The following is a 15743-nucleotide window of genomic DNA, read 5'->3' as shown; positions in this document are numbered from 1 at the left end:
AAAAAAATAAAGTTTCATGTTTGCAAACTATATTATTGCACCATCAAACAGCCAAGCTTTATTGTCACTTCAGGTGATCGGAAATATGCGAAACATCATTTTTGTGGAAAGAGATTGATTTACAAACACATGTGGTTTTCAAATATTACCTTTTAGCCTGATATTTTTTGAATATGGCTTTTGCTTTTCCAGTGCCAGATTACACAGCTGTATATATCATTGCCGATTCAATCGACGAAGCCACTCTACAATTAAATAATGATTTAAAAATACTCTATAAAAAATTATGTCAAAACAAACTTAAATTAAATGTTACTAAGAAAAAAAATATGATAATTTCAAATACGAAAGTTTATAAAAATAATGGGGCGTATTCTTGTTTTCGTACGAGTCGAAAAATTTCAATTTTTCTATTATTTTTTTTTTATACAAAAATTTTAAATTTTCGATTCGTACGAAAACAAGAATCCGGCCCAATATAAATGTTATAATAGATAGGACAAAACTAGATATTGAAGCAGAGGTGAAGTACCTTGATGTAGTTATCGATGATAAATTCAACTTTGACACAAACATTAGCCATGTATGCAAAAAAACTGAACAAAAAGTAAATGTTTGAAGTAGATTAAGGAACAAGCTGAACACTAAATAACGAACTATATGCTGTAAGAAGTTTCGCTATATCTACTATCAAAAATGTGAACGGAAGTTCGCGTCTTAACCCCAAATTAATATTTAAAAGTTTCTTTCCGTACGTTGTTATCGTTGAGCCATTTGCTGCTGTTAAAATAATTGCTCTGATCCAGTACTCTATGAACTTACAGGTTTTTATACGAACTTGCAGGAAGTTACAGGAAAAGTTATCCCGTACTCCAAATTCCTCCAAAGTCCTGTGAATGAGAGCGATTTTTGGAGAGTTGTGTAGAGAATGAAGTTGCAAGCTTTTACCTGAACTTTTCTCTTCTTCTGGTAAAATCATGAAAAGCGTCAAGCGATCACTGGTTGACGTTTTGACAGGAAAAATGCCTTTTTTGTTTGCGTACTTTTTGTTGTTACTCACTTTTTACTCTCACTTCAGAGAGTAATTTTGCTGTTTGACTTTTTTGCAGGATTTTACACGAAAAGTATTGAATCAGAGCTAATGTTTAATGGATTTTCTCATACATGGCATTTTTTATACCGGAAGTACCGATATTTCCGCTCCACTGTCATTTAAGAAATTGAATTTATTCTCTTTGTCATAAATAAACAGGCGACGTGTTCAAACGTCCAAATTGCCGTTACTTGTCGACGCGACCAGGGTTGATTTTTGCTGATTTTAAAAACTGTTTCTTGAAAAAGTACAACGTTGAACGCATTTAAAAGCGGATAGCATTTTCGTTTCGTTTTCTTGAATTTTTTTGCTTAATTTCATTTAGTTCGAAAGTAAAATTTTTGCAAATAAGTTCATGTGTTTTGAGAAAATTTTTAGTAAAGGCTTGCTTCCCTTTTGAATTTTGAATATTTAGTATTAACCAAAGCTTCCTCATCATTGTTAATTATTCCAATTAACGGTGAATTGTTAAAATTAGAATTTGTTAATGTAGTTGTGTGTTTTATTTTGTGACAAGTGCAATAAGTGTCACAATAGTTTCTGTGTAAGAAAGTACAATTTGAATTTATAGAAACTGTTTGATAGTATTTAATAAATATCAAAAATTAAATAGGGTATTATCAAACGATGTATTTATGTTTCCACTTCGAACAAAAATAAGTGTTAAAGTTATACTAATGTATATTAAAAACTAGAACAATACAGCTCACCAATTCGTGAATCTTATGCTGCGTTAAGTAACGTTCACTTAGTTTTGAAACTTAGGACTAATGTCTCCATCAGAAGTGGCCTTCAATAGCAATTAAACCCTTAAAGGGTAACGTTCTTTTACATACTTTAAAGGTAACCTTCGTCGAATCGACGAAGTACTGTTTAACTCCCTTTTTTTTTTTTATGAAAAATGTCGCGAGCAAGATTGCCAAACTACTTTTAATAATTATGAAGCCTAACCAGAAAGAAAACACAGAGGATATTTAGTATTTAATATATATTTTAGAGCAATTCGCTCTTCAGTCCAATGGCGACAAAAATGGAAAAAGAGCAACAGTGTTCGTCAAATCGACGAAGATTACCCGTTCAGGGTAAAATATGTATTCTAACAAACTAGCGACTTTATTTCTAAAAAAAAAATCACTTGTGCATATCTATGTATGTACACACGTACATAAATATACGTATACATAGACATAAGCCTATTAGGGAGGTCTTTAAATGTAGAAGGGGCAAATTTTTGCATAAGATTTCCTAAGCCTCAACTCGTACGTCGACGCTACTATGGACGCCTCTATGGAGACTCAAAAAATTTAACTTATTTTTTTTTTTCATTTAATATCCAAAATTGATACTCTAAGCTCGAAGATATCATACATAAATTTTGGCCCCGATTGGAAACGGTTAGGGCGTGCCGCACAGCGGTCAAAGTTCAGATTACCCTATGAAGACGCCTTAACCTACTTCAATCGGGACCAAAATATATATGTGATATCTTCGACTTTAGATAGAATATCCATTTTGGGTATTAAATGAAAAAAAAAATATATGTTTAATTTTTTGAGTCTCCATAGAGGCACCCTTTTGCGACGCGCCTTAGCAGATTCCCATCGGGTATTACCAATTGGGGGGTGAGACTGAAAAATCGTTCATTTGATTTTTGAGGACCACCCTATCGTAAATACATACCCATTTATTTATGGTATTTTTCAGCCTTTTCTTTTTGTGTAAATATTTTCTTTTTTGAATTTTTGATTTTCGAATTTGGCCATGCCAGAAGTTGAAGATATTGGACAAGGCATGTCTGTTTCTCTGCTATGGCGCAAGGACCAGTAGTGAGGGCAAGAACCCCGCCCAGCCGACATGACTAGCCACAGTGCGCTCGATGTGTCTTGCCGGCCTGCACTCACTAATGCTCCCGCAGTATGCGTTCCGTAACAATGTTAGATTATAAGTATCTATTTCTGTGGTGGGGAGAGTTTAGTTTTTAAACCAAGCCAAGATCTTTAAATTTACAAATGCAGTGTAATGTATAGTTACATAGGATTTTCATTACACGTCATTTCCATTCTCTCTTTTTCTATTGCAGTGCGGCATCTGAAATCTACGCGCATTTAGCCATTAAAAAATAATACAAATCATCAAATGTACAAAAAATGCCATGGAGCTTTCGAAAATTCAACAAAGTATTACAAAGAGAATTAATCGAGAAGAACAAATCCGATCTTGAATGCAAGAAACTAGAAGGAAGCGCAAGATCCAGATTAACACTTAAAAGTAAATGTTGCCATTGTGAAAGTATAAAGGGAAATCGAAAATTGAATATTAGCAGTAGGGAATTTTTTGGAGGCAGCAAATGTACTTCGGTGGAAGCAACCGGAATTTAGAGTAGCAACGCAGTCAGGTGAAAATTTGTGTGGCAAAGAAAAAAGTTGCACAACTGTAGATTGTTGCTTTTGTATAAAATAAAATCGAGTGGCTTCGAAAAAGTACTGCACTGAAAAGATTGAAATGTGAAAGAGTAGGGGCACCGATAGGCGGCAGCAAGTGCAAGGACAGCAAATGTAGCGAACTGGCAAAGTAGCAACGTAGCGACGGCGAAACCTTAGCCGCAAAACGAATTCTAAAAGAAACTGCGACAGCACGTCACAATTCCGCTGTAATAGAAAAAGTTTCACAGCATTTTTCCACACTTTTTTAATTTTTGTGCATGTTTTTGTATTTTAAAGTGGAGAACATACTCCTCACGCACACCTACATATGTATATACATACATACATACATATGTATGCATGTACGAGCAAAGAAAGGCGCATAGAATTGACAGCTAAAAAGCTTTAGACGTGAACTATGCATTATTTTCCTGTGGTCGGTCAACGCTAAGCTCGTGCCATGTTCCGAACCAAGTGCATAAAATCGTATTTTTTTTTTTGTATAAATTCCTAAGTGTGTTGTGAAAGATATAAAAACTTCTAAAAATGAAAACACATAAATTATGGATACCATGCTCCATGGGAGTTCAGTTGGCGAGAAGATGTACAACAACTCAATCAACTTGGCGTAAATATTTGCTGATTGCCGCCATATTTTTCTTTATACCAGGTAAGTGGATAATTTAATAGCAAAAGTTAATAATTAAATTGTGCGAAAGCATTTAATTTATCCATTTATGTAAAGTAAAAGATGGTGTTAATTTTTTATACATAAATAGCACGGATATTATACCCTTACATACATACATACATATATAGGCGTAAATTTGTACAACAAAGGCATCCGTCCGTCGTAGGAGTAGCTTATGGTAGAACTCATGCTCAAATATCAACGCAGTAAAATGCTGATTTTTTTAATGAAATTTTTATTTGAATACTAAGTACACTGAGAAAAAAGTGGACCGTGCTCCACTTGTTTCAAGCTAAAACACATTTGATTTTGCGCCAAACGACTTTTGTTAATTTTAAACAGTATAATGAGATTTTTTCATTTGGCCATGATTTCGTTCTGCAATTCACAGATGCTTTTTTGTAATTAAGAAAAATCGAGAATTATATATTTCGTCTAATGGGATTCGAACCCGGACCGTCCTGGAATCTAATAAAAAGTAGGAAGCATCTTTCTCAGCTACAACCACAACATGTAAGTGTGTGTTCCGCTTGAATCAAGGCCAAATCACGCGACTGGTACATTTGTAAAAATTTGTTTTTGGTTGTTACAGAGCTGCGTTGTTTGGAAATGTTTTAGTAGGCTGAATTCATTCTCTATAAAAATTTCTAGACAACACCATTCTGTGATCGATCAAACAAACATACATATGTTTCCGTTTGTTTAAAAATACTTTTTCAGTTCAAAAATTTCTAATCGCTAACATGGGGAAAACCAAAAAATTATAATGTTCGAAGAAATCATATAACTTTTCTCTCAGTGCAGTCGGACTACATACGGGTATAAAATGAATTTGTTATATTTTCTTGCTACAAGCATCTGTTTTTAAAGTTCTCCCTAATTTTTGACTACTTATCCCCCAGACTAATTATATTGTATAGCACGTCATACTTCAATTTTCAGAATGGTCATCACGTCGCCTGTATGCCTCGGCAGGAGAGCGTCTGATTTCATGCCACTGTGCAACGTGAGGCATATCAAAAATTGTCCAAATGTTGATTTTATTGTAATCATTTTTTTTATTGCTGCAGTTGGTGTTTACAACTTCCTTTGATTGCGTGTTGGCCAGTCAAAATCAAGTTCCGTTACCCCGTCGTGGTTGTCGCCTGTTGACCAGTAGAACAGATTATGGCAGGCGCGCAGGGTCAAGAGTGCGAATGCATACATACTTATATTTATGTGCTCTTTGACTACACGCAGCGGCACTAATAAACTGCTCTTTCATCGCCTTTTCCGGGCTCGCATGCTAAAACAAGTTAAAAAAAAATATTTCGACTCCGCTCTCTAGCACTGGTGACGGCAACCGTGACGACTACGACGGTGGTGGTGGTGGTGGTGGCGGTGGTGGTGGCGGTGGTGTTGTAGTCTAATCCCTTTCGCGGTCGGCAATTTGGTTTCGAGTGTGTTTACTGCGCAATGCTAGGACTTGCGGGCGGGTGGAAGGAAGTTGAACATATCCTGCATACTCTACCACACTGCCACTTGGGAGGTGTTCTGCATTGCATTTTCAATCCTCCAACTCTGGGCAATGCGTGTATACGTAATCACGATTAAACTGTCAACGGAATACTAATTAGATTTTGGATGGCTTTTTTGTGGGATTGACGGAAAGTTGCATGCCGGAATAGTCATCGGTTCGACAAGCTCACATTAAATGTGTATGCATAGAAGCACGTGAACGCACATAAACAGGCACATTCGTGTGTAAGTATGTATGTACATACCTCTAAATGCAAATGACCGAAAAGCTTTGCTTCTACTTCGAATGGCGTTGTTGGGCGACAGCGTTCGTGGCTTTGCTGGAAAAAAGGCTTTGACACTCTTTGCAAATAAGTAATTGTGTATGTGCGTGTGTGTGAATGGCGTGTTGTGCAAATTTTATTTGAATGCTTTACGGTTGTTTGATTAATGTGTTCACACAAAACGCATACAAACATAATTTACATATATATGTGAGTACATCCTCTCGCAGGAATACACACTGTTCGGTTTTTATAAATTTGACAACGTACTTCTAAATTTAATGCACAGAAGAGGCGCTTGAAATGCTGATTTAGTCGCTGAAAAGATGGAAAATAATGCGATCATGATGAATTGAGGCCGTTCATCTATTTTTGTTTTGTTTATCGAATGCGTTTTTTATGAGGGATTTATTCTTTTGCCAAAGACTCAAGACTTGATCTTATTAATGGAAGTAATCACCTCTGCAAATCGCAAGCACGAACAATTTCGAACAGAGTTGATTGATTGAAGGAATAATTTCTATTGTTCTTGTTTTGATTCAGCCACATTATTATTGCTATGAGCCATAAGCACCGCGATCTCTATGGTGGTCGAGGTGACTACCGGCTACAACCGTGCTAAATGACTACCATCTAATCAGGTTTCCGCTCTACGGTAAATATACGACCTTAGCTTCTGTCCATCTACTGGAAATATGGCACAGTAAGAGCGACGCCACTGTAGAGTCTAGAGAAGACTGGGTCTATATACTTACTTCCTTGTTGAAGTAGACAAGGTTAGACCACATCTGGTCTTGGTGATTTGTAAGAGCTAAAGGTAGATACCGCCAATTGCACTCTTTCAATGGTGGTGAGTTTAGTTGCAAGGCTTTATTTTATTCCAGAAGTAGATAATAGCTTGCTCTACAGCCCGGAAAATGAGTGTCTAGCAGAAGTCTGCAAGTCTCAGCTAGACGCTGAGTATAATAACCATTTGATTTCTTTGTGGTGGCGATCGTATTATTGTGTTCCTTAGTTAGAGCTTTTTGGAGGAGTTCTGCCTCTGGGAGACTATTCATTTCCTAGCAGTGTTTTCCTTTTGGATTTCCGCAATTATTTGTTAGAGGAAGTTAGTTCAAGTTTATACGGATTCCAACAATCCGAAGTCTTTGCCCTATTGAGTAATGTCGAATTCTATGTGCATATGTCCAACACAGATGCTTCTTCTGAGTTGCGCTAGTTTGATGAGACAGACGCTGCCATATTTTTACTATTAAGAGTGAGGTCTAAGACTTCCCCACTAACAGCATTCCAAAATGTTGGTTGTTGCCTTGGTTTATAATTCTTGCACTTATTATAACTACTTATCAACTCAAGCAGGTACTCACCAATTTCGTTGGTGTCGTTGTTACCCCAAACAGTGCTATGGGCATTTGCATTACAGCAAAGGATTCATGGATTACCGCCAGTAATCGATATGTGTTTTTACTTAAGATGTCGGGGCTATCTCCTCCTCACCCGGAAATTTGGGCCCAGACCGCAACCAGACCCACTGTAATGAGCTGTGAAAGAGGACAAAACGTTACTTTGTTACCTAATAACATCGTCGCATCGGATGCGTCGTTTGTGCATCGGGCAGCTCCGCTGAGTCGTTATTTGAAAGCAATAATTGTAATTTATTTGTTCAAGCTGTATATTTAAAAGCAAACATGTATTTTTTTCTTTTGAACCATGAAAAAGTATCTGTGAAGTGCAGAAGCAAAGCGTATTGCACCAAAATTCAATCAGAAAAATTTCAGAAAAGCAGCCAAACACTTCTCCGTTCCACAACAATTTTCGGCACTTGTCTGTGCATAAATTTCTGCCGTACACTTAAGTGGGAAAACGGATCGTCAGAGTATCCGAAAGTGGAAACGGTAAACGGACAAACATCTGTACTTCATCCACATTTTTTCCTTTTTCGAATCGATTTTCGGATTTTTTGCTGGCTGGGTATGTACACCGTGCATTGTATAAAGTAAATACATACTTGTTTTATCAAATTATTTCTTCCGTAATATGCCACTATCTAGCATACTGCTGTATGAAGGTCTATTTTTTGAAAATATATTTTTGTGCCTTTAATCACGGAACATCGCAAAACATCTATGTGACTTCACGATGCCTTCTATTTTTTACGTGCGCATCCCTATATTATACGGAGTGGTCGTACGCACCCCAAGTCACTCAGCCACAGCGCACAGTGGTTCAAAATTGGCATTCAGTGTTCAATTCACTGCAGCCTTCATTTTTCACTCAATTTCATAAATTTTTTTATGAAAGCTAATAAAGTTTGCAAGAGACCAGTTTAGCTCGATTTTTGAATTTTTGTTTGTTTGTATTCAACTTTTTAGCACGAAGTGCAGAAAATGTAGCAATTTTGAAGAAAGTCGATTATCCTGTTCCAGTTTATAAATCTTACATATTAAAAACAAGCAATTGTAGGGTTCTCTCAAAACGAAAACAAAAAAAAAAAAATTTAACAGGAAAAATTTTAAATGTTTAAAAAAAAATTACCAAAATTAAAAAAATTTTTGAGTTTCTAGAAAAATGTTGGGTACACAGTTTTATAGCTCATTAAATTTTAGTACAATAAAGTGCAAGTTGCAAGTGGCTAAGAGGTCGCGTTGATTTTTGTAACGTTTTGTAAAACTTTCTCTCGCTCTAATTTATCAATGACATTCCCACCCTACTCCTAAAAACAAAAAAAGTTATATTTCGTTTCCAAATTTCTTTGCAAGTTTTAAGAACATTTTTAAATTTTTAGTAGTATCTAAATTTTGCCTTTTAAATTTGAAGAAATGATTGTTCTTCATTCGCTGGCGACAACAAGACAAAATGGGTGAGAATCGTTGGCCTACAGAAATTCCCTTAAATGCCGAAATGCATTTGTTGACACTCGTCGACATTCGTGGGGACCTATGGATTCTGCCAAATCGCTGTAAAATAAAGCGCGCAATGGCTCTGGTAAATTAGTCAACGAACGTTTTTAGGCATTCACCTACACAACACAATCCTGGTGTCCCCGAATGAGACTTTGACGTAATATAATATTGGCAAATCGTATCCGTGGGTTCGGTTTAGTCAATGGCACGATGTTGTAATTGCACACTTACGGAACTGCTCATTTCACGGTATAGAACGCGTTCCTGTCGCAATCGTTCAGTAGCTGCGTGCCCTTTTCATTCTTTCTGTGTTCGACTAGCACGAATCGTCAATGTCTCCCGAACACTAAGGTCGTGCACGCGTTACCGCATTAGAAGCGATCGAGCCATAACCGGGAAAGAAAAGTAAGCGCCAAATATTTTTATTTGGCGTATTTTCTATAAAAATTATATAATTTTTGCACAAACAAATAATTTCTTCATATATTTACATCAGCCGTAAATGGTACCGCAAAGAACTTACAAGGCAAAAAAGAAATACAACAACAGAAAAACTACTCAAAGTGGGCCATCCATTCTCGAGTTATGCGCGGTCTGACGTAGGCAGCTTTGGCATATATACTAGCTACATACAAATATATATTTATTTTAATAAGAATCGGAGGTTATATTCGATGTAAAAAAGCTGGTCTCAATTAAAAAATGAATGCAAATACTACCATGCACTAGTATGAAAACTATTTTGTGGAATTTCGCTACTTTTTGAAGGTGCTTGAATTCTTCATCTTTTCTTCTTGCTTCCAAAAAACATCCCTGTAGGTGGGAGTGTCAAATCTTAGAAAAAAGCTACCTAAAAACTTTTGATAACTGAATCATGAGCCAGAAGAGTAACGTGATAAGGAAAGAACTTCAAATAATAAATGCGGTCCTGTGCTGAAAAGTACATTGCGTCTATGTAGGTGATGCTACCCATTTCAATTTTAGCAATGCATTTTTTTGAAATGCAAGTTACGCTCCCAAGGCCTCTTATATTATAATTTTGAAAGCGGCCCTTAGCTTGCCTAAACTACAATTGTTATAGAAATGAAAAATTATAAATTATATGTATATATATCTAAAATTTAGATTAATTGAAAATGCAAATACCTTCAGGCATATTCAAAATTACTTTAAATAATTGAGCAGCATGCTCTTTTATTGTTGTATATGATCAACAACTAACGAACATACATATTTAATAACTTTTATCAAACAGCAGCTCCCATTCACATAGCCAAGCCAGAATTGAATTCACTAACTAAAGTTATTAATCAAAATTTAAAGACTTATTACATTTACAGAATAGCTAAGAATGGCTGCAGGCTGAAATGTGTTCTGCATAAATATTTTATTCTTCATCGAACTGCAATTTAATAAAAGCATAATACATACATACATACGTACATACATACATATGCAGCATTTGTTTGGTCATAATAATTTGTAAAAGCAGAAAGCATAGCTTTAGGCGCTTAACTAAATTTAAATGACAATCAAATCATAAATACTTGATTTTGAACTTTGCTAGCTAATTTTTGCTTTCAATTTGAAAATTATGCTATTTCGACGTTCACTATTATGAACGCTCGAATGAAAATCTGCCCAAATACATACAAGTAAGTATTTATATGTATGCATGTCTGTAATTATATTTACATGCGCTTTTGCATTCGTCCTACCACATCGAAGTTAATCGTCTGCATGAGTGTATATTAGGGTGGTCCAGAAACAGTAAAGTCGGAATTGTAATGCTCTCACCCCTAGGATTGTTCTATATCGACAGAAGGATTCCCCAACTTTTTTATTTTGAAATCAAAGTTTTCCAAGTATTTTTATACGGGAAAAATACATTTTTTCGTAGAAATGTTATAGAATTCTTGAAAATCAATATTTTTCGACCGGAAAACTCTGGTTCTCCTCAGGAGACTTTCAATAATAATACCCAATTGTTTATTTAACCATTTTTTAATACTTACGATTTTTTATTGGTCGCCCCATTGCATTTTTCGGGGTTTTTGTGGGTTTTTGGCGGACCTGTAAATTATAAAAATGGTCAAATAAACAACTGGGTATTATTACTGGGAATCCCCTGCAGATAAACAGGGTTTTCTGGTAGAAAAATATTGATTTTAAACTATTCTATACCATTTCTACGAAAAGTGTTTTTTTTCCCATATAAAATACATGGCCAACTTTGGGCACTTTGAACGACCTCTAAATATTTTTTGATTTCAAAATAAAAAAATAAATGTGCATTTCTTTTCGGTATAGAACAATCCTAGTGGGTGAGAGCATAAAAATTCCGACTTTACTTTTTCACATGCATTTTTGGACCAACCTAGTGTATATGGCATCGTTTGTATGTCGCAAATCTCATCGGTACTTTACACCTACATACGTTAGCATTAAAGTGTTAATCGCTTAAAAGCACAAAAATATTTTACGTAAAATATTCCAAATCAGCGCTGCTCGGGTGTTGGCAGTGGCCTTCGAAGTCGCGTTGGGTTGTATATGGGCGGTAGGCGTGTGGCGGCTAGCGGTTTGTCTGTTATGTGCCGGCATACCTTTTAAAACGCACTTTGCGGTTGTAAAATTATATTGCGGTCACTACATAAATTTTCGATTTCAGTCAAACGCAGACAAAAACTCCCAACAAATGCGCAATGCTCACGATCACAGAACGAACGCAATGCGACCACAGAATTCAACAAGAGCAATAACCGACTGTGTGGAGGATACAACTGAAAAATTTGTTGTTTTTATTTGCATCGGCTGCCAGTAAACAAGGCGAACAATAATGGCAGCAATTTTAAAATTACGAACACATATGTATGTACATAAATATATGTATGTACTAAAGGGCGGGCCATGCGCTAGCATTCGGTGAGAAAATAAGTGCTTACCAGAGTGAAAAAAAAAAATAAAAAATTAACTCGAAAGGTAGACGCCGAATGGCTATAGTTATTCAAGCGAAACTTTATTCCATGCCATGAAAAACTGCTTCTCATAAAAATAAAATCGCCGTTCAGAGTCGGCGTAAAGCTGTAAGTGCCTCCCCTTTGTGTGACGACAGCAAGGCGCACGCCACAAATCGAAGGAGAAGCTCGGCCCAACACTAACATATGTGTAAGCGCCTATCTAAAATTATTATTTAAGTTTATTCCTACCGTACAGGGATTCAAAATATGAAAGTTCTTTTACCCTATAGCATTTCTAGCTGTCGAGAATAATTGCGATACTTGCGGCCCAAAGCCAATTTATTAGAGGCGCGTGCTATTACCTAATAGCTGGATTTTCTCCTGTGCGATTCTTGATGTGAAAATTATGTATGTATCTATTTATCGTAATCCTTACTGTCATTGCGCGTAAGATTTGTTAGTGTAATTTTTGTCTTTGTATTTCTATTATCAACCAATATGAATTCGTCTTGGGGTAAATTGTATTTTTTTTTTATAAAACAACAAAAAATATACTCATTTCACGCCAATAAAACATTCAACAACCGACGAAATGATCGAATGAAACTCGATTCGAGTCGAATGAAATAAGCTGACTGACAGCTGTTTTCTATCAAATAGATTTTAAATTGAAAATGCGAACTAAGTTAGATTACATTTTAAATGCTTGAAGTTTGTAGCCCATTTATTTGGCAGTCTCCCAGAGAAACCTATTGCTGACGAAAAATATTTTTGAGGTGTTGGAAGAGAGTCGCCACCTGTTTAAAAAGTTCAAATTCAAAATATTTTATAAGTTAAATGAATTATTATAATATGGGTGTCAATCGAAGGGGATTTGAAAATTTTTTTATTTCTAAACTGTATTTAGCGGGGTTGCCACATGTTTGAAAATTAAAATGCCACTTAATTCATCAGTTAATTAAAAATATGTATCGTAGTGACCGGCGAAGGAGCCTTAACAAGAGTTAAGCTTGAAAGTACTTTTGACGAGGGCTGCCACCTATTTCAAAGGTCTAACTCAATTAACTAATTCAAAAAGTATATGAAATATAAGATACCGCAGCCAAACGAAAGAATGTCAAGAAATCTTTAGGTTTGAACTTTTCGAGTGTTTCAAGAGAGTTGCCACGTGTTTAAAAAGTTAAATTCAAATTTTTCAGTAAGCTGGATGAATTATTAAAAAACGGGTATCCATCGGAATGGGTTTGAAAGTAATTTATCCCTGACCTTTATTTAGTTGGGTTGCCATATGTTCGAACAATCAAATTCGAATAGTTCATCACTTTATTGAAATACATGTGTATCACAATGTCAGACGAAAGAGATTTAAGACAATTTTAGTTTGCGAATACTTTTGAAAAGGAATTTAAAAAATGAGAGGTCGAATTAGATAGCTTAGCCTGTAGATGTATGATATGATAAAGTTTTATTTTTTTAATTAATTAACTTTTTTCATCGGTATAGGGTGATTTGAAATTCGATGAAAATAAAAACATGCACTATGCGATACTGCTCTTCACTCAGAAACGGCTGCACGGTTTTGATGCAATATGGCACTTTGATCTCTTATAACCCTGACTAATATTTTTTATTTTTAAAAATTTTTTGAAATTCAATTTTGGGCATTTTAACGCCATGCGGGTTCACTAGCTTTTCTGAATTTGCTAATTTTTTGATGAATATGTTATAATGGTCGATAGTACAGCCTGGCATGCTTTATTATTGGTGTTAACTGTTCGTCATTGATTTCCATCCTATCCGCTTGGCATTTGCCATAAGCGTGAGCGCTATGCGGCACACAACATCTAATAATAAATATGTGGGTAACAGCGAGAAATAATATTAAAAGCGGTCAAAATATTTAACATCTACTGTCTGTGGCACGCGTACCATAATAAATGGAAAATGGAGTGGCATGGCGGTGAAGGACAAGTGTACGCGAGCGAATTTAGCGCGCTAAATGGCAATAATAAAGCTTATGTGGGCATTTGAGCGCCGGCGCATGTGTGCGCATGGGTGTGCGATGGGTAATAAAAAATTCAGCTGGGCCCGACGTATTGCTCCAAATCGAGCGCACGCTTGCGAAATTGAATATTTCAATTGTCTACTTTTAGGCGTGATCCCCCGCACTTTCGCGCGCAACTTTTTCTACTTGCAATGATTTTCTGGTGGATTTTATTGGCTTTTGTTGCATATTGAAATGTGCTAACGGGCTCTCCGCGGGCAATTTATGATTGCCGCACGCAATTGTTTGAGTTTTCTACTCGTTGTTGAGTGCGTATGGGTATGCACATATCTTTTGTTTGTTTTGTTTTATTTGTAGCTATTTTACTAGAGCCACTCAATTGACGGCATATTCGCGTTTTTTGTTTTTTTTTTTGTTTTCAACATTTCATCACAAAGCCGGTTTCGCTCCACTGTTTAATAGCCAAAACGCATTGTGCAAATATAAAAATATTTTTCAAAGTAGGGTATGAATTTTTTATGAGCTGTAAGTACATTTAAATCAATCTAAATATGTTGAATTGTTTTTGAATCAAGAAATTTACTTTGGGCTTGTGACATTGATTATTGAATAAGTTATAAAAACTAAGAAATCTTGAAAACTTTTATTCACATTTTGAAGGTATTTTGAAGAGCATTTGTGCAAGTTATTTAGTGTGTCCTTGCAAAATAAGCTGCAGACCAAAACTCTCTAGATGCAGACCATTATGAATTGCGAAATATTTAGATATTTTTTAAATTGACTTCTGTTCATTATTTCTGCACATTTTCCGGTAGACATCAGAAATGAACCATTACTTCGGCTGATCGGAATCAAATTACTTCCGCTCAGCCACAAATAGTACTTCAGAGTGAAGCAGAATTCAAAAATAGGGCAGCAACCGCAGCAAAATGATACCGCAAAAAATGAAAACACAAAAGTTTCAAATTGCTAATAACCAAAACGTGCAATACAACTCGACAATGGCAATAAACGAACACTAGCTCTAGCAACAACAATAATAGAGTATTTGAAAAAAAAAAAAAGAAAGCAAAACTTTCTGGCTACGATTTCCGCGCGCCTATAAAGACATTTTTTTTTTTGTCGGGTTTGCGAATGGCTAATGGTCGCTCCTTGATGTGACAGTGACGGCAATTTTAGTGCAATAACATTGCGAAATTATCGATTACATCATCAATAACAACTATCGCAGGACGGAGAGGGCAGCTACGTTTACTACGAAGATCATCATCAGTCATTGTACGAATGGCAACAGAAAAACTTTATTCCAAAGGAGAAGTATTTCAGATTGTTTGCATTTCAACTAACATACTTACATACATACATATACTTTTATATTGCTTAACTTTGTCGTCATTGAAACTAACTATCACCCAATGAAATAGCACTGGAAATCTGTGTAGGTGCTCTTGTAAATTTTAGGAAATTTTAATGATTCACTGGATTTGGTATTCTAGCGTCCTTAAAGTTGTTTACATTTGTACTTAAAATTTTGTATTTATGTACATACTTGCGGTACACTCTTCCCGATACTTATTTTTCATTTTAAAACTTTCTAATTGTTGTTCATGTTTGAAAAATGTGTGCGTGGAAATACTTTCGGGCAGCTTCTGGCATATATGGGTCATTATTCAATAAATCGTACACCGTTATTTTTAGTGTCACTCTCTTCTCCCGGCAGAAAGAAAACAACGCAAAGGCATTCTCCTTGCATTTATTTCAATCAATGGAGTTCCAGAAATAAGTACCTACAATAAAAAATAAATCAAGTATTTTGAATAATTTTAGCCTTAAAACGGTTATTTAGTCATTGTCACTCGAAAAATCATAATTATTTTTTTTAATAACTTT

The 15743-nt window shown here is 35.6% G+C and overlaps 1 protein-coding gene across 5 annotated transcripts in view; it reads left to right on the top strand.

Moving 5' to 3' along the window:
- The window catches only part of LOC118735986, a 370373-nt gene that overhangs the window by 113909 nt on the left and 240721 nt on the right, over window positions 1-15743 (top strand). For 4 of the 5 annotated variants that reach the window (XM_036466076.1, XM_036466075.1, XM_036466074.1 and 1 more), the window contains one exon: window positions 3174-4186. In XM_036466076.1, the coding sequence (XP_036321969.1) occupies window positions 4063-4186 (124 nt within the window). In that variant the 5' untranslated portion in view covers window positions 3174-4062. The remainder of the gene's footprint in view (window positions 1-3173; window positions 4187-15743) is intronic. The other variant, XM_036466077.1, reaches the window with a different exon arrangement.

This window comes from Rhagoletis pomonella, unplaced genomic scaffold (genome assembly GCF_013731165.1).
Source record: "Rhagoletis pomonella isolate Grant_MI unplaced genomic scaffold, Rhpom_1.0 Rhpom_scaffold_00003, whole genome shotgun sequence".
Lineage (NCBI taxonomy): Eukaryota > Metazoa > Arthropoda > Insecta > Diptera > Tephritidae > Rhagoletis > Rhagoletis pomonella.
The sequence above is the reverse complement of the archived record's forward strand: the minus strand, read 5'-3'. Positions and strand labels throughout refer to the sequence as shown.